This window comes from Leopardus geoffroyi, chromosome B3 (genome assembly GCF_018350155.1).
Source record: "Leopardus geoffroyi isolate Oge1 chromosome B3, O.geoffroyi_Oge1_pat1.0, whole genome shotgun sequence".
NCBI lineage: Eukaryota > Metazoa > Chordata > Mammalia > Carnivora > Felidae > Leopardus > Leopardus geoffroyi.
Window position 1 is genome coordinate 36,824,104 of NC_059337.1, and position 24,200 is coordinate 36,848,303.

The 24,200-nt window shown below is 51.0% G+C and overlaps 1 protein-coding gene across 5 annotated transcripts in view; it reads left to right on the plus strand.

The window, feature by feature from the left end:
• ANP32A (acidic nuclear phosphoprotein 32 family member A) overlaps positions 1 to 24,200 on the plus strand; it is a 40,387-nt gene that overhangs the window by 2,969 nt on the left and 13,218 nt on the right. The window contains exon 1 of one of the 5 annotated variants that reach the window (XM_045449286.1): positions 26 to 196. The exons of 3 other annotated variants lie outside the window; for them this stretch is intronic. In XM_045449286.1, the coding sequence (XP_045305242.1) occupies positions 110 to 196 (87 nt within the window). In that variant the 5' untranslated portion in view covers positions 26 to 109. Of the gene's footprint in view, positions 1 to 25; positions 197 to 999; positions 1,024 to 24,200 lie in introns of those variants that run through there. One more of the 5 variants, XM_045449289.1, reaches the window with a different exon arrangement.

Below are 24,200 nucleotides of genomic sequence, written 5' to 3' on the forward strand. Positions count from 1 at the left end.
GATGGTGTGGGTGGTGTGCGGAGTCTTGCGCCATCGCCCCGACGGCCCCGGACGTGGAGGCAGCAGGGGAAGCCGGCTCCGGGGACCCCAGGTCGTGCTGTGGGCCCCGATGGGGTTTTCTTCCCCGAGACAACGGCCTGAGGCTTGGCTGGAGCGTCGCGGCGGCGGTCGCCCAGGGAGGGCGACGATCCTCCCCGCAAGTGCTCCCCCCCACCCCCCATCGCTCTCCCTACCTCCCCCACCCCCTCTTCTTTCCAGTGTTTCGCCCTTCCTCCTGCTGGCGTTTTCAGACGTAGTTAAATGTGGCCCTAAAGACGTACTGGTCGCCCGGGTGTTGGCTCTTTCAGAGAAACTGATAGGAGGGTCGGGGGAGAAATTAAACATGAGGTTTCTTTTTCGGGAGGGGGGCGCGCGCGACTCCAGCGGCCCTGACTGAAGCCAAGGACAGCAGCCGCTTACCCGGGAGGGACGAGTTGTCGATGTGTTGGGGAAACGCCCTCCGGGGCTGGGCTCTCCAGGAAGGTAGGTCGCGCCCCGTGTTTCAGGTGGGTGTTACAGCGCCCTGCAGTCTGCGAGGGGAGGCCCCCCCTCCACCCCAGTTTTCCACTGCCCCTCCCCCTTTTATTTTTGCCCTGGGGAAGGCAGTTCACGGTAGTAACCCTAAACCGAAAAGAGAAGGGAATAAGGTTTGCTTTTTTAAAAAGTAAGCGATGTCTTTCTGCCGACCGCCTTTCTGCGTCACGTCTCTGGCTTCTCTCCGGGACTTTTTAAAAGCCGATGTCAGTGCTGGTTAAGCACCTCTCTGGTTAAACTCTGGTGTCTGCGTGAGACTAGCTTTGATGGCAGTGCCTGGCAAAGGCTGCCCAGGAAGCCAGGTTTAACTTTGACCTTTGGAATACGTCGCATGATGTTTTCCAGACTACTGCCTAATTGGGTTCATGTAGCCTGATATTAACTCCAGTTTATGCAAGCCAACCAAGGATCCACAGGCAGAAAATTGAGCTGGGGCTCCGGATGGTCATGGTCAGTGATGTTTTGTTCCTGGATTGCTGCTGCTGCTGGTAGTTTTGAGTCTGGGGGCTCCATAGTGAAGGTGGGTTTTGGAGCTGCACAGACCTCTGCGTTTGAATTCTTCTGGCCAAAAAGAGGTAGGGTAAGTTAACCTGTCCCTGTGATCTTGGGCAGGTAACCTAACCTCCTCTTTAAACCTTCATTTCCTCATCTTTAAAAGGGGACTAGTGAGCTGGTCTAATGAGTAAGTGACAAAACTGGCTTGTTCTGGCCGTCAGGTGCCCAATATGCGATAGTGTTGGTCTTGGAGAGATAATAGAGCACAACTCTGAGCTTCTCTGCAGTTCTGGACAACAACAACCACCACGACAACAATAATAATAGCGAATGCTTACACAGCACCATGCTGTGCCTGGCACAATTCTAAGTGGATTATACAGATCAATTAATCTAGTCCCCACAGCAGCACTGTGAGGTGTAGGTACTGTTATTATCCTCATATTACACACAGGGAAATTGAGGCATAGAGAGCTTATTGCAGCCAGTCTGCATACTCATCATCTTACTCTCTGTTCCATCTCCTGAAGCACCTTTTTATTTTTTTTTGATCAGACACTAAGGGGAGAGCTTTTTCTTCTCTGGCTTTAAAATAGTGCCACCTCATGAGAGATTGAGTTTCCTGTCATTTAAGGTATTGAAATGAACCCTGGACGGCCTCCTGCTTGAAGATACTGAGGTGGGTGGTCAGGACCCGGGGGGCTCTGAATTGTCATTTTAAGGAGGAGGGAAGCCATACACTTTCTGAGTTTGGTTTAGAACATCACATCTGTTTAGGCTGAAATAAGTCTGTCCTTTTAGATGTTGGGGTACACATTTTAGTAATGAGAAGACTCTTAGGCAGTGGTTTGTATGGGATCCTGCATTTTCTGTTTTTATTTGTCACCATCTGCATCCAAAAAACTGAGGAGAATTGGCATGTCCTCTTACCTAAGATGTGGTATACTTGTAACAATTCATGGATCATCTCACTGAACTCTCCTAACGACTAATTAAGGGTAGGCAAAGCTGTGTGACATCCTCCATGTTGTGAGGGTGGTCACGGTATGCAACAGAGTTGGGTTCTCCTCCTACTGTAAAACCAGAGGCGTCTTTGGTTGGAAATTAGGGACTTTGAGAGTTGTGTAGTCCATCACATCCCAAACATGGCCCATCCATCATCAGAATCACCAAGGGAGCATGTAAAATGCAGATTCCTGGCACCCCTAGATGTTGGTTTAGCACAAGTGCTGTCAAATTCAGGGTCAGCTGCCTGTTTTGGTATCATGAGCTAAGAATAATCTGTACATAGAAATACTGCAATCAGTTTGATGATGTGGAACGCTTAACTTTGAATTCCAATTATGTGAAATGTTATCCTCCCCCCAAAAGAATTCCACTTGTCTCGTTAGACCATCATTACCCTGACCCCCGAGTTGTATTTATTACCGATCTTAAGTTTCATCAATAAAAGAATTGTGGAAATTTGTTTTCTGTCATTATAAAAGTGCCTGTGTTGTATTGTTAGTTTTGCCCCTAGGTAAAGTTTACTACCTGGCCCTTTACAAAGAAAGCTTGGTGATCCCTTTCTTAGTTGGGGGAAGAGAGGGCTGGGATCTGGATTTTTTTATTTTATTGTTTTTAATTCTTAAATTTTTTATTAAGCATGTGGCAGACCATTCATTTGGGTGGTGCTTTAGGAGTGTTTCCAAGTTCTTTTGTGTGTGCCCTTTAACTAGTTGATGCCTAGTGGAAATTGGCTTTGATCCAAGAACCTCCATCAGAAGAGAAATTGTCCTCATTACCAGTTCAGAATTGAGTGCCCCTTCTATCTAGAAGTTCTTCTGTGTAACCAACTAAAATTCTTCAGCTTGCATACTCCGTGTTTCAAAAGGGTGTTGTGTATCTTGTAGTTCTGTGGTTACTCTTCAATTTCAAATGTCTTCTCGGAGCTTTGAGGCCTGCAGAAGGTGCAGCAGCTGTGTCCTCCATGGCTGACATCAGACCCTCAGAACACAGATCACTGAAAGCCACAGATAATCCTGAAATCTCTGGTCCTGCCCTGCTGCTCTCCCACCATGCATGTTTCCTGGGGAACACACCCTCAACAAAGTGGCTTTGAGTTTCAGAGCCTTCTTCTAGCCCACTTGTGCCCGAGCTAACGAGCAGAGGGAACAGGAGTAAGACTGGCCAGGCTGAGGGGAGGAGGAGATAAATCCAAGGGGAAGAATCTCAGTCCCCACAACTTTGGCATATGTTTTAAGGACAGCGGACTGCAGACCCAGGTCCCTGTCTTGGCCGCTTTTGCACCACCAGCCTTTCAAGGTGACTTATGCTAGACCTACACAATCCTTTTTATTTGTAATACAGGCACCTAACTGAGCTTTGGGGGCTGGCCATCCCAGAGCCTCCATCCGAATGAATGATCCCACGTTGAAATAAAAAACTCAGGGACTGTTGGTGACCCTTTATGGATATCGTATCGGCTACTCATCAGGCGACTCCTCCCCCCTGTGCCTGCCCCCTCTACCTTGGTGTCTCCGCCTGGGAGGGGAGCACAGAGCTTGTTGCTGAGTGGTGAGGAGCCCTGGTCACATGAGCTTGGTTGGCCCAGTTGTTTGGCCTGAGTTCTGAGACGAAAAGGAGGCTCATTACTCTGCTGTCCAGAGGCGGCCACTCCCTCACAGATGTGTACTGCCGTGTCTCCCCACCCCGTTTTGACCTGCCCACCCCCCCCCCCCCCCCGCCCTAGCTAGTTGTCTCGGCTCCTGGGGAAGTGCACTCCATCCATTCCGCATCACCACCGCTTTCCTCCCACAAATACAGAGAAAAAGGGACCTGACTTTGAATCTTAGAATCTTACGTTACATTGAAATACAATTGTACACATGATAAATCCCCAACAATGATGTTTTCATTAAAGAGATGGAGTTGGGCAGGGATGGAGAATTGCGAAGGCACCTGTTACCCAGAACTTGTCATTTAATAAAATTTGTTGAAACAAGATGAGCCAAGCACCCGTGGCCCTGGGCCACCTGCCTGGACGTGGAAACAGCCTCCTTACATAGAACCAGTTGTCCTGATGATATTTGTTAATACAAAGACTGTAAACAAGATAAAATATCTTTGTCCTCCCACACTAGTCCCTGTCTTGTGCCCAGCGAGCCACACCCTGCAACCCCCATATATCCACTCGCATTTATTTTGTTTTAGCCCCACGGCTGCCCTGGGACGCTCATCTATCTTCTCTACCAGAACTTGCCCTAGGCAGCAGATCTAAAAGATCAGCTTACTCCTCCACTATCACTTACCCTAATGTGGATTAAAGTCAAGGCTGTCTTTCCCAGAGATATTTGCGTTTGGAGATTCCGGTTTGGTGAGCAAATTAGCAGAGGGCTATTAAAGACTTGTGTGCTGTTCTCAGTTTTGCTATTATTAACTAACTTGGACAAGTTGCTGGGCTTCTTGGGGCCTCTCTGTCTCCTTCACTCTAAAATGAGAGTATTGAATTGGATTGGTGACTTTCAAACTTCTTGATCCTAACAGTAAAAATATGTTTTACACCACTACCCGGTAGGTATATACGTACATGTGTTCTACCAACAAATGACAAGACACTTCCTTACTACATGTAAAACATTCCTGTTCATTAAAAAAAGTGTGCTGGCTTTGACCCATAAATTGATCGCATCACTTGTTATTGTTTGAAAGACATTAAAAGATGAGTATTAAGCTTCCTTCGCACTCAAATACGTGGTGGTTTGATTTGGGGGAATGAGGGAATGCCACGTGTAGCTTTGTGAACTCCCTCCGTTGAGGGTCAATAGTGATTTCTCCAGCTTTTAAGCCAGCTCGAGGGGCACCTGGGTGGCTCAGTCCTTTAATGTCTGACTTCGGCTCAGGTCATGGTCTCAGTGAGTTCGAGCTCCGCGTTGGACTCTGCTGTCAGCACAGAGCCTGCTTCAGATCCTCCTCTTTACCCCCACCCTCTCCCCTGCTTGGGCGCTCTCTCTCTCTCTCTCTCTCAAAATAAATAAAACTAAAAAAAAAAAAAAAAAAAAAGCCGCTTGTCCCTGGGTCCCATGTTCTCCAACTGCACACTCTCTCCTTAGTTCTAGCCCTTTCCCATCCCAAACCTTCTCATGGCATTAAGGAATCCTTATCCTAAATTCCTACCCCCAAGTGGATGCCTTCCAAGGTTCCTGGTTGTGCCAGTGGCCCTCAGCCAAGCCTGTTCCTCCACCCCCTTCTCTCCACGCTCACCACCCAGTGCCTTCCATCCTTCAGGTGCCACACACTGTGCAGGTTGCCTGGGGCCTGGCTTCCACGTTTTCCAGCGTGGAGGAGAGACTTGCAGGGTGAGGAGGATGCCTTTGGCTTCTGCTCCCACCCAGCCTGCCTGGGGGGTGCATCCTGTCTCCCCTACTTCCAGCCATGGCACTTGGGCAAGCCCCTTCACCTCACAGCGCCTCCCTCCTTTCGTCTCTGTAACGTGACGATGTGATAGTACCTACCCCACGGTAAGCACTCAGGAAACCAGAACTGTCATTGTATTATGCTCTGTCCCACTGGAACCGCATAGTTGGCATTCGCTTTAAAAAAACCAAAAAACAAACAAAACAAAACCCTATACATTAACAACACACGTTCTATAAAAAAGTAACGTTCGTTTCAGTGAGAAAAGAGGTTAGAAGCTAGAGATTCTTAACTTGGCAGAAGTCTTTACCCCACAAGCAAGCAATTCAGTAGTAAACGCGTGGCTTCTGGATGTGAATATAGCTGCACATCTAACCATCACGGAGCAGCCCCAGCCATGGGTCCCAGGTAGTCTGTGCAGAGGGTAAGGTCACCACTCTCTCTCTCCCGGACGGGGCGACGGCACTGTTCCTCACCGCCCTCCCAGTCTGCCCCCTTGCTGGCCACCCCCGCCTTCTTCATGGAAAAGTGGCGCCTGGTTTCCCAAGAAGTGCCTAGCTGGAATCTGTGCCCCGCTCAGGTGTCCTCGGTGTTTCGCCCTGGGCACCTAAGCCGCTCCTCTCCTTCGGACCTTTTCAAGCTTGTGGTGTTTCTCCCATCTTCCAGCAGAAAACCTCACTTGATTCTGTGTCACTGTGGCTGCTGCCTAGCTCTGTCTTCCCATTTACAGTCAGACTTCCTGAGTTGTCTAGAACCACCTTCTCCATTCCCTCACTTCTCTCACACCTCAACCCTCCTCCGTCTGCTTTGCTTCCTAAACAGCTCTAAAGAGACAACTTCACTGTCGTCTTCTACATCACTCCTCAGCAGCATTTGCACCCTTGACCTTCATGAAACGGGTTCCCTCCCGCGCTCCCTTTCTCCAGTATGTCTCCTACCGCTCTGGTCACTCCTCGTTTCTCGTGTCCCTTGCCCTCCTCTCTGTGGCCACGAAGCATTTTGCCCGGTTGGGCCGTGGGCCCTCTCGGTCTGCATTCCCTCCACACCATGTGGTGTCCTCCCGCACTGACAGCTGAAAGGACCGTGCTCGCTCTGTGACTGATGTGTGTGTCCCCGCCCTGGACTCCTGGCTAAGCTCGGGACCCACCCGATGTCTCCACCTGAGTGTCCCCAAATAACCCCACCAGCAAATGCCCAGAAAGAACCCATGACCTCTGTAACCTCCGTCCTCCCCTAGATGCGCCGCGACCTTCTATCCGTCACGAGTCCTGTCTATTCGCAATACCATCCTCTACTGCCTGCCAGCTGATGTCCCTGCGTCAATAGCCCCCTCGAGCCACGCTTCAGACTTGAGCCAGCATGCTCTCGCCGAAACACGGATGTAATTGTGTCGCCGTGCTTCAAATACGTGGTGTTCTTAGGAGAAGGTTCTGCAGGGACTGGCCACTGGTTGCCCTCATCGTTTCCCTCACCGCCTTGCCACGGCACTGGCCTCACTCACCGCCTTTATTCCTGCATGTCTACTCCAGGCCATAACTGCCACCATCACCGACTTAGCGTCTAATTGTCTCCACCAGCTCCCTCACCCTCCACCCTCCTCAGCTCTGGGTCTGGTTCTTTTGTTATGAAACTCTTACAGAAATTTCCTTCACAGTGCTTCAGTTGGTAATTATACATTCCCGAATGTGAGTGTTTTCATTAGCATCTCTGTCCCCCTGTGTAGCCGCATGATTTAAAGGCCCTGCTTTTGGTACACATCACTGTGTGCTCTCAGAGCACAGCACTGCACTTGGCACATGGTGGGCATTCTAGAAATGAAGGTGAATGAAGAAACCAGGGTCCTTGCATGTTCTTGTCATTTTCATCGCCTTCTGGAAAGCCAAGCGCAAGCCCCTGAAACAAAGCATCAGAAACAATGTAGGGTTTTTTGCCCACCAACCCCCTCCCCTCCAGCTCTCCCCTGGGTGAGTGTGAGCTCTTCCTCTGAGTGGGTGATTCACACTTTCTTAGCGCCCTGTGCTTCTCTGATTTTTCCGGTTTTTACATCTGAACCTCAGCCCTAGTTTGTCTACCTTTTAGTTTAGTGGATTATTCACACACAGCAAAGCAGAACACCAAAAAACTAATAAAACACAACAGTATTTTTCAAGGTCCAAATAGTTTCTTCCTGCATGTCAGTGGATTGTGTTAGGAGACTACTGCTCTACTCTGTGGCTTATTTTATTTTTAATTTGGTCACGAAAGTTCGTGCCATACAAGAAATGCCTGTACCTTACCAAGCACTTTTTACTCAGAACTTCCCAGCCCTGGTGTGTGATGGGTTAGGGGTGAAGAGCGTTCTTTACCCTTCTTTGACAAGCAGGGAAGGTGCAGGGCTCTGCCTGAGATCCCCAGCAGAGGAAGCATCCGTTGCTCTGTGTTAGTAGGTGCTGTCTGGTTAGGCTGTGTGCACAGACCCACCAAAGTCCTCTCAGGCCATCCCGTAGGGTCCAGCGAAGGCAACCCCCTGGGCTGTTCTGCAGATGTCTTGTGAGGCTCAGACACGTCTGAGATGAGAGCATTCCATTAGCAGAGTGGGAGTGAGGAGGCTTTTCCCCTAGTTGTCCTCCTGCTGGGAATAAGGAAAAGGCAGGGTTCTGCTGCGGGCTGGAAGAACAGGAATGGAGGGCCAGAGTGAAGTCTGGACGAGAAAGGCCTGTGGTGTCTCTGTGAGCAACATTGTGCTGGGACTCTGCCGTCAGAAGTGTCCAGAAGGTCCAGGTCACTGGATTCTGCTGCGTCCCTCAGAAGTCGGGGGTGGGGGGGTGGTGGTGAGAGAGGAAGAGAGAGAGAGAGAGTGTGTGTGCGTGTGTGTGTGCGTGTGTGCGCGCGCGCGTAGGGGGCGGGGTTGAAGCAAGAACCTGTAATAGTAAATTTAAAAGGATTACAGATTTCTTCAGGGGCATGCATCCCGTGGAGGCCCTCATCCCCCATTATGTAACCAACTTTTCTGTAGCTGCTGGCCTCCCCAGCAGGCCCAAATGGCGTGGCTGTGAAGGGAGGGTGAGGGGAGCCCACTTTCACTGACACGGCCTGTGTGCCCAGCATCCAGAATGATGCAGGGAGTTCTGTGAATGCCACGTAAGTATCTGGGTAGCAGCTTGAATTTAGTGAATCCAGTTCCTATGTTCTGGATTGGGGGAAGGGGGGCGGGGGAGGGGGGTGGTACGCGAGCTGGGTGGGGAGTGGGTTGCAGACCAGTGGAATTGTGGTTTCTGTGGTGGGGTTGGGGAGATAGAGCATGGACAGGGGAAAGAATGCATGTGGCTAGCTAGAAAGGCAGATTTCAACCCCAGCTGTGTATCAGAACCACCGGGGGAGCATTTTAAGAAATTCCCAGGCTCTACCCAGCTACAGAATCAGTCTCCGAGGGTGGTGCCCAGTCGGTGTATTTTTAGACTGCTCTAAAGGGGGCTCTAAAGCACAGTTGGGAACCGCCACATTGAGGCAGGGTGCAGAACTCCACAGCAGGTAGGAAGAAGTAAAGTAAGTGGAGGTAAAAGACGAGGAAAATGGAGGAAGGAAAATGGGGAAGAGGAAAGAGGGGTCCAGAATCCCCCCGCCGCCGGGGTGCCGGGCTCTGGTCCTTGGCCTGGCCCCCTCACGGGCCTACATTCTGGCTCATCACACTTGCACGTGAACCTGGACCTCACGGGGCTGCTACTGGAGTGTCGAGTGAGGTTTCTTGAGCAAGACTGCACTTGGCCCTTCCTTGATCTCCAGGGGACCTTTATGTAAGGAGGACGGGACCCCAGGGCCAAGCAGTCGGGTGTCTCGGGCAGGGCCCGAGCCGCTGACTCCACTGTTAGAGCACATGCAGCAGGTTTGAGCCTCAGCTACCTCGTCTATGAAATGGTGACTGACAATAACGCCTGCTTGTTGTCAGGACCGAAAGAAATGTTTGTGCCGGGTGTGGGTCGCGGATAGCCCCTGAAGGCTAGTGGATTCTAACCAGCCCAGGCTTGAAGGAGTGTTTGAACAGGGTTGGGGAGGGGGCAGCCTGTCTGAAGAAGGCCCTTGCTCGGTGTCTGAGCCTGTGTGTGGCCGGAGCAATTTTGGGGAGAGCTGTCTTTGCCTGTCCCAGAAGGAGGCCTCCCCTGGAGCTGCTCAAGCAGGTGGGAGGGGGCTGGAGGAGCCCCGGGCAAGAGACAGCCGGAATGCTTGCTTGCTTGCTTGCTTGCGAGCTGCAGACACCCCTGCCCCAGGGCCTCCCTCTCCCTGTGGAGTAGGGGTGACTGGGCTCTCTGCCTGGCTTCTCTTTTCTGGAACACTTGCTCTGCCCGCAGGCCCTCCTGCCTCTCAACTCCCCTCCTGGCTGCAGGACCCCAGGTGTGCCTCAGTCCGGACTTTTTCATTCAGACAGCTCCCAATGGGCCTCCTCCAGGAAGTCTTCCTCTACTGACCCGGACGAAAGGGTGCGATTCATGTCCCTCCCAGGTGATGTCGAGATGCAGAAGTCCCCAGGACTTCCAGCTGTGCTCTCCTCTGCGCTAATTTCCATGGCACCTCACGTCCACTGTGGCTCAGCTCTCTGTGGGGTCAGGTTTGTGTCTCTTTATTCCCCCTGCCTGAGGGCGGCGTTGAGGGTTTGCAGAGACCTGAGGGTTTGCAGAGACCGGGGCAGCTCCCCTGCAGCTGGGGGCCCCAGGAAGGCTCTGTGATGATGTCATGTGTCTCCAGCCTCCCGCCTAGCTGCCTGTGGGAAGGATCTGTCTGTTCTGGCACAGGGGCCTGTTCCATATGGAGGGCCAGGAATTGGCCATCACAGTCACCCGGGGCGTTCCTGCCACTTCTGCCTGTCTCCTTTTCCCTACGGAGATTCGGGTGCACCCTGGGTGCAGCCTGGCAAGGGTGGGCAGGCATGCACTTTGGTACAGCTCCTCAGCTTTGTCTGGAAGGCTTGGAGAATCCTCTCTGCAGAGGTTGGCCTGCCGCCATGATGAGTGGCTGTGCTCCTAGCCCCCGTCTAGTTTGCGGCTCTGTTGCAGATGTGTCTGTGTAGAGCTGGTGTGTCTGTCCTTTTAGGTCCGCTCTGTGAGTCTCGGGAGGCTTCTCCCAGAGCAGGGCCCTCCCTCTAGGGCTGCTGTTCTGGGTGGAGGTGGAGGAGCTGCGGTCGTGGCAGCAGAAGTGGAATGCTCTCTTCTTAACAGTGAAGGAGTACGTGGTTCAGGGCAGGCATTTGGCCTCTGTAGGCACTTGGGAACCTTCCCTCAATCCCAGCGGCCAGTGTGGTCACTGCCAGGAGTGGCCACAGGGGAGTGTCTAAAGTGGAAGTGCAAATGCATCTGTGAGTTTGACCAGGGGCCATAGACTCCAGCAGGGTCGGGATCCTGGTCTGCAAGGTGCCCACCGTACTGGCAAACCAGACTCGTCTCGGGCAGATGCTTCGTTAGTAGCCCTGGGAGGCTTATGACGGCCACAGATGTCTCTGGTGATAAACAGCACTTGGCCAGCTAGCGTCTGATGTTCACCAGAGTTATGAGGGTGATTTCTGCAGATAGCAAATACTGTGGAGGGGTCATTCAATGCATCAATTTCACATATTGATTGAATGACCACTGTGCACCGGGTAGGCATTCTGCGTGATGCAGCAGTGAACTAGACAAACTTCTCATCTGCGCTGCCCGTGCGGTGCTCCCATTCCATTGAGGGAGGTGGTCGGTGAAGAGTCACGTGCCTGTGTGCTAGCTAAGCCCCAAGAAGACAGAGCTGTGCTAAAGGGGGTGTGTGATCCAGGAGGGCCTCTCTGATGAGGTGGCATTTGAGCAATCACTCGGTAACCTACACTGGACACCTGGCCCCCGTGAACCAGAACCTAAAGTATCTGATCGCAGAGTACCTACGAATCATCCTGCTGACGAGCAAGTAGAGGCCCAGTGAGGTTAAGGTGCAGATTCGTGAGCTGATAAGCAGGAAAGATGATGTGATAGAAGAGCGGGACAAAACACTAGTGGCCAGTACTCTGCTCACACCAGCGTTAGTCATTTCCCCAGGCCAGCTGCCCCCCCGCCTTTTCATCCCAGAAGGTCTTATTATTCTCTTAAGGCTCCGGCTTTGAAAGATCTGTACTTGCAAATTTGCGTTTACTAACAATAGCAGATTTATTTTCTCATTTATGGCTGTGTGAGTCAGAGGGTGGGGGGCACAAAGTTTAAACACATCTTGTAACCACTAGTGAGCCCTCTGGGCAAGGGCTGACCACCTGGTGTTGGTCTCTCCCTGCCTATTTTCTTTCTTCTTTCTTTCTTTCTTTCTTTCTTTCTTTCTTTCTTTCTTTCTTTCTTTCTTAACATTTATTCATTTTTGAGAGATACAGTGCGAGTGGGGGAGGAACAGAGAGAGAGGGAGACACAGAATCTGAAGCAGGCTCTGGGCTCTGAGCTGTCAGCGTAGAGCCGGACATGGGGCTCGAACCCACAGACCGCGAGACCATGACCTGAGCTGAAGTCGGACGCTTAACCCACTGAGCCACCCTGGCACCCCTAAGTGGGACTTTTCGTGTTCTTTCTGAAATGGCAGAATTTCTTGGAAGGTCCCATTGCTACGTTTTGGATTCCATCTAGCCCTCCCACCCTGGTTTGAGGGGCCAGGTGCCTTTGGGTGGGCTAGGGAGACCCTGCCCTTACCTCTGACCCAAGATGGTGAGGCAGGACTCAGAGCCCCCCCGCCCCTGCCCCCCAGGCTTACTTTCAGGGAGAAACACACTGTAAAATGAGGTCAGAGAACCAGCCCTGACCCACGTCTTCTCCCAAGGACCAGGAAGAGCCTTAATTGGCTGATAGTTTTCATCTAGAAGAAGGTGTCCTGCGTGAATTTGAAAGGAGCTTTTGGTGAAGTAAGACTTCATTAATTAGCCTGTTAGGGAAACGGCTTCCCAGTATTAGGGGGGCTGGATAAATTTGATGACCACTGTTCTGGTTTGGGGTTCTGAAAAGGAGGAGCTAGGTTTTCATCCTTTTACTAAATATTGAGAAAAATGTAGTATCTTTTTATGTGTTTTGTTTGCTTTTAACCGTTGAGTAGCTGTGTGCCAGATACCATATTTGTTCTTATTTAATCTGTATAAAAAAAAATGCTACAAGCTGAGTGGGATTATTCCCACTTTAACAGATGAGGGAGCTGAGGCTCAGAAAGCTAGTTTAGCAACTAGCTCAAGGTCACATCTTACTGAGGAGCTGTGCTTGGGTACCAAGCCAGGTCATTGACTTCAGAGCTGTGCACCTAGCCTCAAATCTTAACAGTGATTTCCCCCATCTTCCCAGCCACTTTGGGGCTGCTGATAATATGAGAATGCTCTAGATTCCTGACTTTCATTTCTTTCTCTTTTCTATAAAATCTGCTGCATTTGTCTTCCCTAGGAGGATGGACATATGCCAACATATCTGGTTTAAAATATATATATTTTATTGTGATATGGAACACATCAAAGTAAATGAAGTAAATGTGAGGTTCAATGATTTTTCTCCCTTGGATTTTTTTTCAGTTTATTTATTTATTTTGAGAGAGAGAGAGAGAGAGAGAGAGAGAGAGCGAGCGTGCAGGCCAAGGGCAGAGAGAGAGGGAAAGAGAGAATATCCCAGGCAGGCTCCACAGAGTCGGACACAGGTCTCGAACTCCCGAACTGTGAGATCACGACCTGATCCGAAGTCGGACACTTAACCAACTGAGCCGCCCAGGCGCCCCTCCTTCGGATTTTTCCCCTTAAGTGATTTTTTTGCATCGTCGGGGAAATCCCAGCAAAATCCGCTCTCCACGTGCCTTCCTTTGCCTTTCTGTGCCAGTCTTATTTGCACGTCTCCGTGTTTCTGACGTTCTTCGACCACGAGGGCCTGGGCGCACAGATGAGAAGCCTACCTAGGGTGCCTCAGAGTACTAAAGAGGGTCTGAAAAGTGGGGGAAGACCAAATTCTTTTCCGGTAAAAGTAGGCTAAGACAATTAGGGGCTTAGGTGCTGCCTCCAAAACCGCACAGCAGCGTATTCTGACCTCGAGTAAGAAGAGAGCGTAGGAGGTTGTGGAATGGGCCTGACAGCGTGTTTTCCCTGGAACCCCTTGCAGCCTGGCCATCAGCAGGACCCCTTCTGGGAAAGGAGTCAGGCTGCCCCCTTACAGAGCACCTACTGCAAGCCTTGTGTCCAGCTCGGTGTTTGGCAAACAACACTTTTTTGATCCTCAAGAACACCCCTAAGGTATGCATGTGGACGCCCATTACCAGACAGGGAAACTGGCCCCCTGAGGTTAGATGGCCCTCAAGGCACGCCGAACTGCCCCCATGTGTCCTAACAGTCTCTTCTGCTTGTCCCTCCAGACTGGCCAGTCTGGGGGCAGAGGGCAAGGACACCTTTATCATTGGGTCCCTGGTGCCTGGTGCGGTGCCATCTTGGCGTGTTTGGTAGGCTCTAAGCGTTGTTGAATGAGCAGAGGGGAAGTAACTTGTCCACACAGGTGCAGTGGTGACGCCTTTCCATTGTAGGACTCCGAGGCTCCAGGACAGCTGCTCTGTGGGTCAGAAGTAGGATCTGATTCCAGCTCTTTGGTTAGTAAGTGGGATGAACACAAAATGACATACGTACCCGTTTATCTGAATTGCAACATTAATGTAGAAAAGGATTGGAAGCGACCCAAATACTCATCAGTAAGGGCCCGGTTAAGAAAAATGATGGCGGGGCGCCTGGGTGGCGCAGTCGGTTAAGCGTCCGACTTCAGCCAGGTCACGATCTCGCGGTCCGTGAGTTCGAGCCCCGCGTCGGGCTCTGGGCTGATGGCTCAGAGCCTGGAGCCTGTTTCCGATTCTGCGTCTCCCTCTCTCTCTGCCCCTCCCCCGTTCATGCTCTGTCTCTCTCTGTCCCAAAAATAAATAAAAAACGTTGAAAAAAAAATTAAAAAAAAAAAAAAAGAAAAAAAAGAAAAATGATGGCACATTCCAAACGGTGCAAATAAGAAACAAGAAAGGTTTTTGTGTACTATGTTACATGAACTTCATGGAAAACAAAAACAAAAAAAGGCAAAGATCAGTATATAATATGCTAGTTTTGGGTAAAGGGGAGAAAAAGAAGATTTTGAATTTGAGTATGTGTAAACAAATTCTAGAAGGATATACTTAATGGGTGGGATGGTTAACTAGGCAGGATGGGAGGGAGAATTAACTGTTTATCTTATGCTGTTTTTTTTTTTAAGTATTTATTTTGAGAAAGAGACAGAGCACATGAGCAGGGAAGGGGCAGAGAAAGAGAGAGAGAGAGAGAGAGAGAGAGAGAGAATGAATCCCAAGCAGGCTCCGCCCTGGCAGCATAGAGCCTGATGTGGGGCTCGAATCCATGAACTGTGCGATCATGACCCGAGCTGAAGTCAAGAGCTGGTCGCCTAGTCGACTGAGCCACCCAGTTGCCCCTGCTGTTTGGTTTTGAAACCATGAGAATGAATGTTAACTTCTTCAAAAAGGTAAAAAGAAAAAAAATAATGGAAGTCACTTTGGACTCGCTATTTTGTCTGTCCGGGCAACCCGTCTCCCCATCCGAACAACGAGGTGATTGGATTAGAGCAAGGTTTCGTCACGTTGTGTATATTGTGTGTATGTCTGACTTTTGTGGGCTTTTCCAGGAGACGCTGACCTGGTCCTAGGACGGTCTGCAGTCTCTTCTGTTGGTGGCCTCGACCTGGATCAGCTCTGGCTGTTTGAGAAAGGCCGGGGCGATGCAGAGAGCAAGGAGCCCTCTGCCGAGGTCTGGGCCTTGTTCCTGTCCCCGTGCCTGGCAGTTTGTCCTCTGAACACCCTGCCCTGGTGTGACTCAGTTGGTTCTTCCCTCAAACAGGAGGATTACAGTGAAGAGAGACTGTTCTGGAGCTTTCTGGCAAAGTGCTGCAGTTTAATAGGAAGGAAAAAAAAAATGGCAGAATGTTTTCCCAGGTTATTTTTAATGCTTTTCAGTTCAGCAAACATTAATTGAGAGCTAAGTGCAAGGCAGCGTGGGGGAGTCAGAGCTCCATAACACCTCATCTCTGCTCTCCGGAGTGTGAAGTCTTGGGTGAGAAACTTGAGTGTAAAATTCCTCCTCATACCGTCCAGGACTGCACAGTTTACCTCATCTGGTCCCTCAGAGACGTGTGGGGTTGGTGAGGATTCTCCCCATTTCACAGATGAGGAAATGGAGTCTCAGTGAAGTCTTGCCCAACGAAAGCCACACAGTTCCTAAGTGGTAGAGCCTGGAACTAAACCAGATTTTCTGTGATGCTCTTCACGAGCCCAAACACTCGTAAGCAGAACATTCCGCCACAGGAGATTTCCCAGAGGTGTGTGGTGTGGGCCAGTCTCTACCTGGAAACACTCAGCTGAGCACAGTCCTCAGTAAGCGTCCTTCACTGTTCGCCTTTATGGAAGGGCAGGCTTACGGTCACACATTGGGTCTTAACCCCCTTTGCTGTGGTCCCAACAGTGAAACCCACTGCCTGTGAAACCCACCACCCTGCCACACAAGTTAGGTGCAGAATGTCCCAGGCGTGTGTAAGGGTGGATGTGACAGCATCCTTCTCGCCACCCCTTTCTCCTGCCACCGTTTCCTCTTCTTTTCCTTCCCTTCTTCCACAAATTCTGTCATCCTCTCTCCCAGGAGAGCCACCCATGCTCCCCGCTCAGGGTCTCTGCCCTGGCTGTTCCCTCCCTCTGCCTGAAAAGCTCTTCCCGTGGCTTCAAGTCCCCACTGGAAACTCCCTTGGATAGGAAAGTGGCATCCCTCCCCACCACTGCTGTTTTCTCTTTATGGTATCTGTTCATATTACATACGGACTACATTGATCACTTTCCTGCCTCACCCCCGTCCCCTCCGATGTGTGAGCCCACGAAGCCTGGCAAGTTGGGCTTTGCACGGTATCCCTAACGTCTGCCTAGCACAGGTGCCCAGCATCTAATAGATACTCCGTACACAGTATTGAACGGGTAAATTGTAAATTGCCCTGTGGCCTAAACAAGTAACACTTCTTTAAAGAGGAAAGAAGCAAATCATAGCCTCTTTTTTAAAGGCGAAAAGACCCAAGGCTTGTCTCCCTGCAGCGCTTCATCATACAATATCACTCCATTTAATAATTGTTCAGCCCTGTTTAGAGCCCTCTGCAGACGGTCACTTAGAGGCCTCTGATTTGTATGCTTAGGGAGACCGCTCACTGGTTTGTTTTTTTTTTTTTTTTTTCAGAGCAGCCTATTCTTTTCTGGGACAGTTGTAATGATTTAAACACTCTCATAATTTACGTGGGGCCGAAAACTGCCTCATTGTAATTCCTGCACACTGATCTTCGTTCTCGAAGCACAGGAGAGCACGGAATAAACGCACTTGTGTGTGCACAGGACACTCCTTCAAGATAGTTGGGAAAAGATGGCTGTCGAAGGGCTCCCCCACCCTCCGGCCAAAACATCACCGGTCCCTTTGATGGTTCTCCCAGTGCCACCGTTGTCAGGGGCCTTCCCACCCTGGGTGCCTTCCTCAAGTTTGTTCTGCCTCAAGTTTCAGAATTCAAGATTTAGTCCCGTCGGAGCAGAGTGTATATAGAGACCCTGCCCAAGGAGCCTCGGTCCTTGTTGACCTGTTGCTGTCAGCACAGCCTTGGGGTGACCTCGCCTGGGAGACAGAACACATTCGGTTCACTTTTACATTGTCTCTAGTATTTGAGCCCCTCTCAGACTCTTCAAGAATCATAAAGGTTATAAGGGTTTGTTTTTGGTTTTGGCTTCTGGCATTTAAAAGAAAAAATTTTTTTAAGATGTATTTTTGAGAGAGAGAGCGCAAGCAGGGATGGGACAGAGAGATGGGTGTGTCGGGGGGGGGGGTGGGCACAGAAAATCGAAAGCAGGGTCTAAGCTGACAGCAGCCAGCCCGATGCGGGGCTTGAACTCAAGAACCATGAGATCATGACCTGAACTGAATTCGGACACTCTACCCACTGAGCCACCCAGGTGCCCCTGTACCTTATTTTATTTTTATTTATTTTTTTTAATGTTTATTCTTGAGAGAGAGAGAGAGAGAGAGAGAGAGAGAGAGAGAGATAGTGCGAGCAGGGGAGGGGCAGAGAGAGAGGGAGACACAGAATCCAAAGCAGGCTCTAGGCTCTGAGCTGTAAGTACAGAGCCTGACCTGGGACTTGAACTCATGAACTTGCAAGATCATGCCCGTAGCTGAAGTTGGGCACTCCACTGACTGAGCCACCCAGGCGCCCCACCCTGTCCCCTATTTTATTTTTTATTTTATTTTTTTTTTCAACGTTTATTTATTTTTGGGACAGAGAGAGACAGAGCATGAACGGGGGAGGGGCAGAGAGAGAGGGAGACACAGAATCGGAAACAGGCTCCAGGCTCTGAGCCGTCAGCCCAGAGCCCGACGCGGGGCTCGAACTCACGGACGGCGAGATCGTGACCTGGCTGAAGTCGGACGCTTAACCGACTGCGCCACCCAGGCGCCCCTCCTATTTTAAAAGATAGTAAACATGAATAAAGTTCTGTCTCCAAAATCCACGTGAAGAGGGTGGAACTCTGGAAGTAAAGCAAAACATGCAGAGCCTTCAACTTTATCCTTTCTCCCGCCTTTGACTGCCTGTGTCTTTTCCTCAGTGTCTGTCTGTCCCTCTGCCTTCCATCTCCCGCCCACCCCTCTCTTCCCCCTCCCTCCCTCTCCCTCCTGCCATTGCTCCCATCCCTGCCCTCCCACTTAGTAGACAGGGGGAGCTAACACTTCTCAGCATTTCCATTGCAAATACTTTTACCATAGCCTTTCATTTACAGGCTTAGGCTAAGGTGCACGTGTCCCATTTTTCTGAAGGAGAAAGAACAGAGATTAAATTGCTTCTCATGTGTGACCCTTGGCTAATTTGCTTTGTGGCCTTGGATAGAAAAAACTTTCAGCCCCCAGCTTTAGGCTCTTCTGCATGATGGGTTCCCATTTCTGCCCAAATCAGCGGTTTCCTATTGGTGGTTGGACATGAGGCCTTCCACACCACACTACTTGCTCTGCTTCTGTCATTGCCAATGCCACTGTCATTTTGGGTAGAGGTGGCAGGGAAGGAGGCCAAGGTCGAGAGTTTCGACTCTGAGGCCACTGAGCCTTTCTCTGCTTCTTCGGCATTTCCGGTCCTGCTGGGTGTGTGTGCGTGTGTGTGTGTGTGTGTGTGTGTGTGTGTGTGTGTGTGTGTGGAGGCGGGAGGGAGGGAGGGAGGAGGGCCAGGTTCAGGCATGGGGCTCTTTTCCTCACAGCTGTTTTCTTTTTCCTCCTTTGTTTCCTCTTGCTTCCAGGAGTTCATCACGGAGAGGCCTGTGCTTTAGGGTGTGGGAGAATTGAGAACAGCCCAAGGTCTGATTCCATAATGGGCTGTGTGACCTTGGGTGAGTCACTGGGTTGGTTTTCACAGAGCTTCATCAGTTGCCTGAGGAGCTGGAGAGGATTGGTGGTTCCCTAGAGGTGGTGATGATGGGGTCCTTTGGTTCTGTGATGTACTTTTTAATAGCCAGCTGCAAATTTGGCTGAGGCACGTCCAGAGGCTGTGGGACGCGTCCCAGCCTCTGAGTCTGAGTCTGGGTAGTGAGGTGTCTTCTCAGATGGGCTGTGCTGCTGGGCTGGGCTGGGCAGAGGGTTGACCTGCCAGCCCATGGATCTGAGGAAGTGAATTAACTTTTGTTTTGCAGACCATTCTTCCACTTGGGGGTCCACAGGGAGTGGGTAGCAGTCAAGGTCCACACTGGACCCACTGCCCTCTTTTTGGACTCTGCTGACCTGAGGACTCCAGTGGCATTTCCACATCAGACTGCCCCTGCTGTCCACAGGTGACCCCAGCCAGGCTGACAGTCCCTGAATCTGATTTCAGGAGTCCAAATCAACCACATCAGGCAGCTGGGACAGAGGGCCCAGGAAGCCATGCTTGTTGATTTGTCTAGGAGTGGAACTAATGGGATGGTTTGCTTCAGAAAGTGAATTAGGGGGGTGCCTGGGTGGCTCAGTCGGTTAAATGTCCCACTTCAGCTCAGGTCATGATCTCGTGGTCTGTGAGTTCGAGCCCCACATCAGGCTCTGTGCTGACAACTCAGAGCCTGGAGCCTGTTTCAGATTCTGTGTCTCCCTCTCTCTCTGTGCCTCCCCCGCTCACGCTCTGTCTCTGAAAAATGAATAAACCTTAAGAAAAAAAGTTTTTTTTTAAAGAGAGTGAATTAGGGAGGCGCCTGGGTGGTTCAGTCGGTTGGTTGAGTGTCCGACTTCGACTCAGGTCATGATCTCACTCATGGGTTCGAGCCCCACGTTGGGCTCTGTGCTGGCAGCTCAGAGCCTGGAGCCTGCTTCGGATTCTGTGTCTCTGTCTCTCTCTGCCCCTCCCCCACTCACACTCTGTCTCTCTCAAAATAAATAAACATGATAATAAAATTTTAAAAAAGGAAAGTGAATTAGGGATTAGTTAGCCTTTTAGAATCTAGAAGATTCTTCAGAGCCGTCGCCACCCCCCCCCCCCACTCCATTCTTTGCTCTAGCTTCAGTGACCCGTTCCAGTTTGACCATTTAGCAAGTATTTACTGAAAGCCAGCCCCTCTGGGCAGGGCACCAGCGGGGAACACTGAGACCTCAGCCCTTGGGAAGCTTGTGTTTGGAGAAAAGATCACAGGAAGAAGAACTGCCAGATGCCCTCTGTGGCCGAGCAGCAGCTCTCAGAGGACCCTGGTGGAAGGAGCACTTTCCCTGGGAGACGAGTAGGATGAGTAGAATTCCGGTTGTCTGAGGATTCAATGCAGTGATGCCTGGGGAAGCACTTTGTAAACTGTCATATAGGGAAGAAATGCCAGGTGGTGCCACCGTGTTTGCTGCAGGGCAGGGAGGCTGGCAGAGAGGTGAGGTGGGGACAAGCTGCCTTGGGAAGAGGCACAGGGTTTTTGGTCCAGGAGCACTGATGGCTGGGGGGCTGGGAATCCTTCTCCGACTTTGCAGTCCCTGTGGCCATGAAAGTCTGTGGACCAGGAGTGACGGGACGTGATAGGACATGATCAAAGCAGCGTTTTAGGAGATTGGTCAGGATTTACCCCTCTGCTCTCTGGGCCTTCCCCTTCAGTCTCCTCATGGCTTTTCTGTTGCGTGGGGCCAGTGCTGTGGCTATTTAATAAGATCATTGTGAACAGTGTGGTTTTTTTATGAACCACAGCATTGTTGAGCAGGGAATAGGACCCCGTGAGCTGAGGTGCCTGCTCCCTGCTGCCCTGGGAAAAGGCAGACATCAGATGGGACGATGCCAGACTGCTGCATTTGGAACCCAGCACCCTGGGCCTCTGGGGGCTGTTTTCGTGACCCTGGTGTGTTTTAAGAGACTACACGATTGATTTTTGTGTTTCATTAATTGCCTGGGGCCCCAAATTTCCTTTCTGGCGTCCCTCAGTGATGACTCCTGAGCTCTTTTGGTCCATGAAATCTCTCACTTCCTTTTGGAGGAACAGAGGCTGAGTTTGGATGTGAGTGGGACTAAAAGTAGATGGACCCACAGAATTTTGGAGCTAGAAAGGATCTCCTCTCTGTGCTCAGGCTCCATTGTCCAGTGTGTGAATTAGGGGGCTGGCAGAAACCCAGAGAGGGATGTGGCTCTCCCCCAAGGCACACAGCAAGTCCCTGGCAAGGTGGGCACCAGGGTCCAGGTCATCTGACTGCCTGATCAGCACCCTCATGCTTCTTGTCCCTCTTTCCTCCTTCTGGTCACCATTCAGATACCACCTTCTGGGACCAGTTTCAAACTCCTGCTTCATCCAGTACCCACCAAAGGTGGGAAGGGACAACAACCATGGAGAAGATGTAGCCTGCTAGGTTGCCAACCGATCGCATCATCCACCGGAGCCAAGACCTCATCTCTCCCTGTTCCCACTACACTGCCTTCCCCCAGCAAAGTCAGACCAAGACACCCCCTCCCCACGTCCTGGGTCCAAACAGCCTTCTGGCCCTATTTTCTGCCGCTCTGGGAATACTTTGCTTCCCATACTCTTAAGGCGGACAGGGCTAGGGCAGGGGCTGGGCGGTCAGGGAAGTGGAACTGACAAGTCTTGAAGGGGAGTAGAATGTAGACTGGCCCCGGAGGGAGGAATGAGGTGTTAGGGGAGGAAAGCCAGGGCCGAAACATCAGGGAGGAGGCCCGGCTGTGCCGGGGGCTCACTCGCGCCAAGCGGGCCCATGCCACAAGCCGGAAGCCCAGGTCCTACAGCCATCCCCGCCCGCCTCCGGTTACTGCGAGTCTGTCCTTCTGGCTGGAGGAAGCATCCGCAGTGGAACCAGCTCCTCTCTGTCTCCGAGGCAGAAACCGAGACCTCCCCGCACCCGCACCCGCTGGAGGAGGTAGGGAGCCGGTTCCAGGCGGAGCAGGAGCCAGTCACAGGGTTTATGTTAATGCGGGCCCTCCCCCAGCCGGCGCTTAGCCTATTACCCGGGCCCTGGCCGACAGCTTAATTACCGCTGCAGCGCGCCTCGGCTTGCGTTCCACGGTTCCCTAAAATAATAAGGATGGCGTCACCGACTTCCCGCGGCCATGTGCTCCCACCCGTGCCTTCAGAGCTCTATTGTAGGAAACAAACAAAATCCAGACACTCAGATGCTTTTTTTTCTTGGAGAGATTTTTTTTTTTTTTTTTTTTTTTTGGTTTTAAGGTAGTGTTGGGACCCTGCCCCTTAAGTTAAGATTTTAAAAGATCTTTAAGGTGTGGAGGCCAGAGTCTTGGCTGCCACTGAGGCTGCAGAATATCCTCCTGTTAGCAGAAATTTGAAAGCTATGTGGATGATTCCCCAGTCTTCCACTGGGGCCTCTGATTTCTGCTCAGAGGGGTGGTATGGGGTAGCTTGACAGAAGAATCACCCAGCTCAAGGTTCCTGGACTCTGGGCCAACTCTGGACCTTGCTCTTTCCTCTGGAAAAAAAGAGGGCTAAACTTGACCAGCATTTTACAAACGGTGGGTCGCATTAAAAAAATCGCATTAAAAAAAATTTTTTTTTTTTTAATGTAACAGAAAACAGTAATTGTAATAGGGTACGTTTCGTTTCGGTGTGCATGTCTTGTATACACAGGACATGTGTGCACTGAGCCAGGGTATAAATATATTTTTACTGTGGGTTGTGGTCAGAAAGCCACTGACCTAGATGATCCCAAAGGCCTTTCCAGCTTTCGAAATGTCTGACTTTTCTCCCAGAGCCTGACTTTCCCCTCCGTGGAACCTGACTGGGTTTTGGCAGGTCTTGCCACACAAGACTGTTAAGCAGAACTAGAGTTTGGCCTTCTAGCCAGAAATGGGATCTGCAGCGGGGGATGGCCCATTTAAAAGCTGACCTATTTAAAACCCACGAGCACCAAAAAAACGCGGGGTCAATTTGATTTGAGTCTCCTCTTCTGTGCAAGACTGGAACCTGAAAACTAAATTGGTCAGGGACGGACAGGTAAAGACCAAAGCTACAAATATTTGTTGCATTCTTGCTCAGGGAAAGAAAAGAAAATCGAGACTCGAGGCCAGTGGGGGAAAACAAGGCCAAAAACGAGAGGTGTAGATGTAAGGTCGAGAGGGGTATATTTTGGGCCTACTACCTTAGTTCTCCAGAATGTTAAGAGGCTTCGTGCATTCCATGAGAGACCGCTTTGGCGGCTCAGATGTGGCGGCTTGCCTTTGTTCCCATTCTTGTGGCATGGCTGTGGACACCGTGGTAAAGGTGGCTTGTGGATCACGGAGAAGGCAAGTGGCTTTTTCCAAACTGGGAATGCTCTAAGTGCATTCATTATTTCACTTAATCCAGCCCTAGGTGATGGGCACTGTTGTCACTGGAGGAAGCGGAAGCTCAGGAGAGGTGAGATGAGCTAGCAAGTGGAGAATGTGGACTTGAGCCAAGTCTCTCTGACTCCAGAGCCTGCCTTCTGTCCACCTCTCCACGTTGCCTCCGGAAGTGCTGGGAAAATAAAGAGCTGTTCTCACTAAAGCTTCCTTCTCTCTGGCTCTGGCCTTCAGTGGGCTCTGTTTTAGGCCCAAGCTGTCCATTTAAATCAGGGCCAGCTGATCACGGGCATGTGACCTGTGCTTAGGAGGGCCCTCCCTTGGGCTCAATGCGCTGCTGTCGCGGGTTTGGAGTTCTTAATTTTTGACCAAGGGGGCTCATGTTTTCATTTTGCACGAAGCCCTGCCAACGATATAGCCAGTCCTGGCTTTGATATAGTACATCCCCTTTCTTGGGTCCCTCCTGTCTTCCTTTAACATGCCTGTCCCGTCTGGGGCAGAGGCATCTGAAGAATGCACTCTGTCCCAGCCTTCGGTCTGCTACCTGGCACGCTGCTCTGAGGTTATTTACCAGCCGTCTGCCTCCTCCCAGCCGCCACCACACCTCTTGCTGGCAGGGACCCCGCTGTGGCTCACCGGCTCAGCGTTGCCCCTGAGTCCCCTCAGCATTTACCCAGGTGAACAGTGTCATAGGAGCACCCTTGGTGGAGGGAGGTTTTTTTAATAGGCGAGAGATTGGCGTGCGGAGCACTGGGTCAGGTCAAAAGGAGCGTGCGCAGCTGGCCTGCCTCCTGGGGGACACAAGGCACGTGGAAAACGTTGTTTATAAGAGGTCGGGTTCATTCAGTGTATAGGGGACCCGCGACACTGTAAGTTTGACTCACTCTGTACTCCCGGCACCTAGTGCTGTGCCTGGCACGGTAAGCAGGACATTTGTTAAGCAGTTGCTCTGGT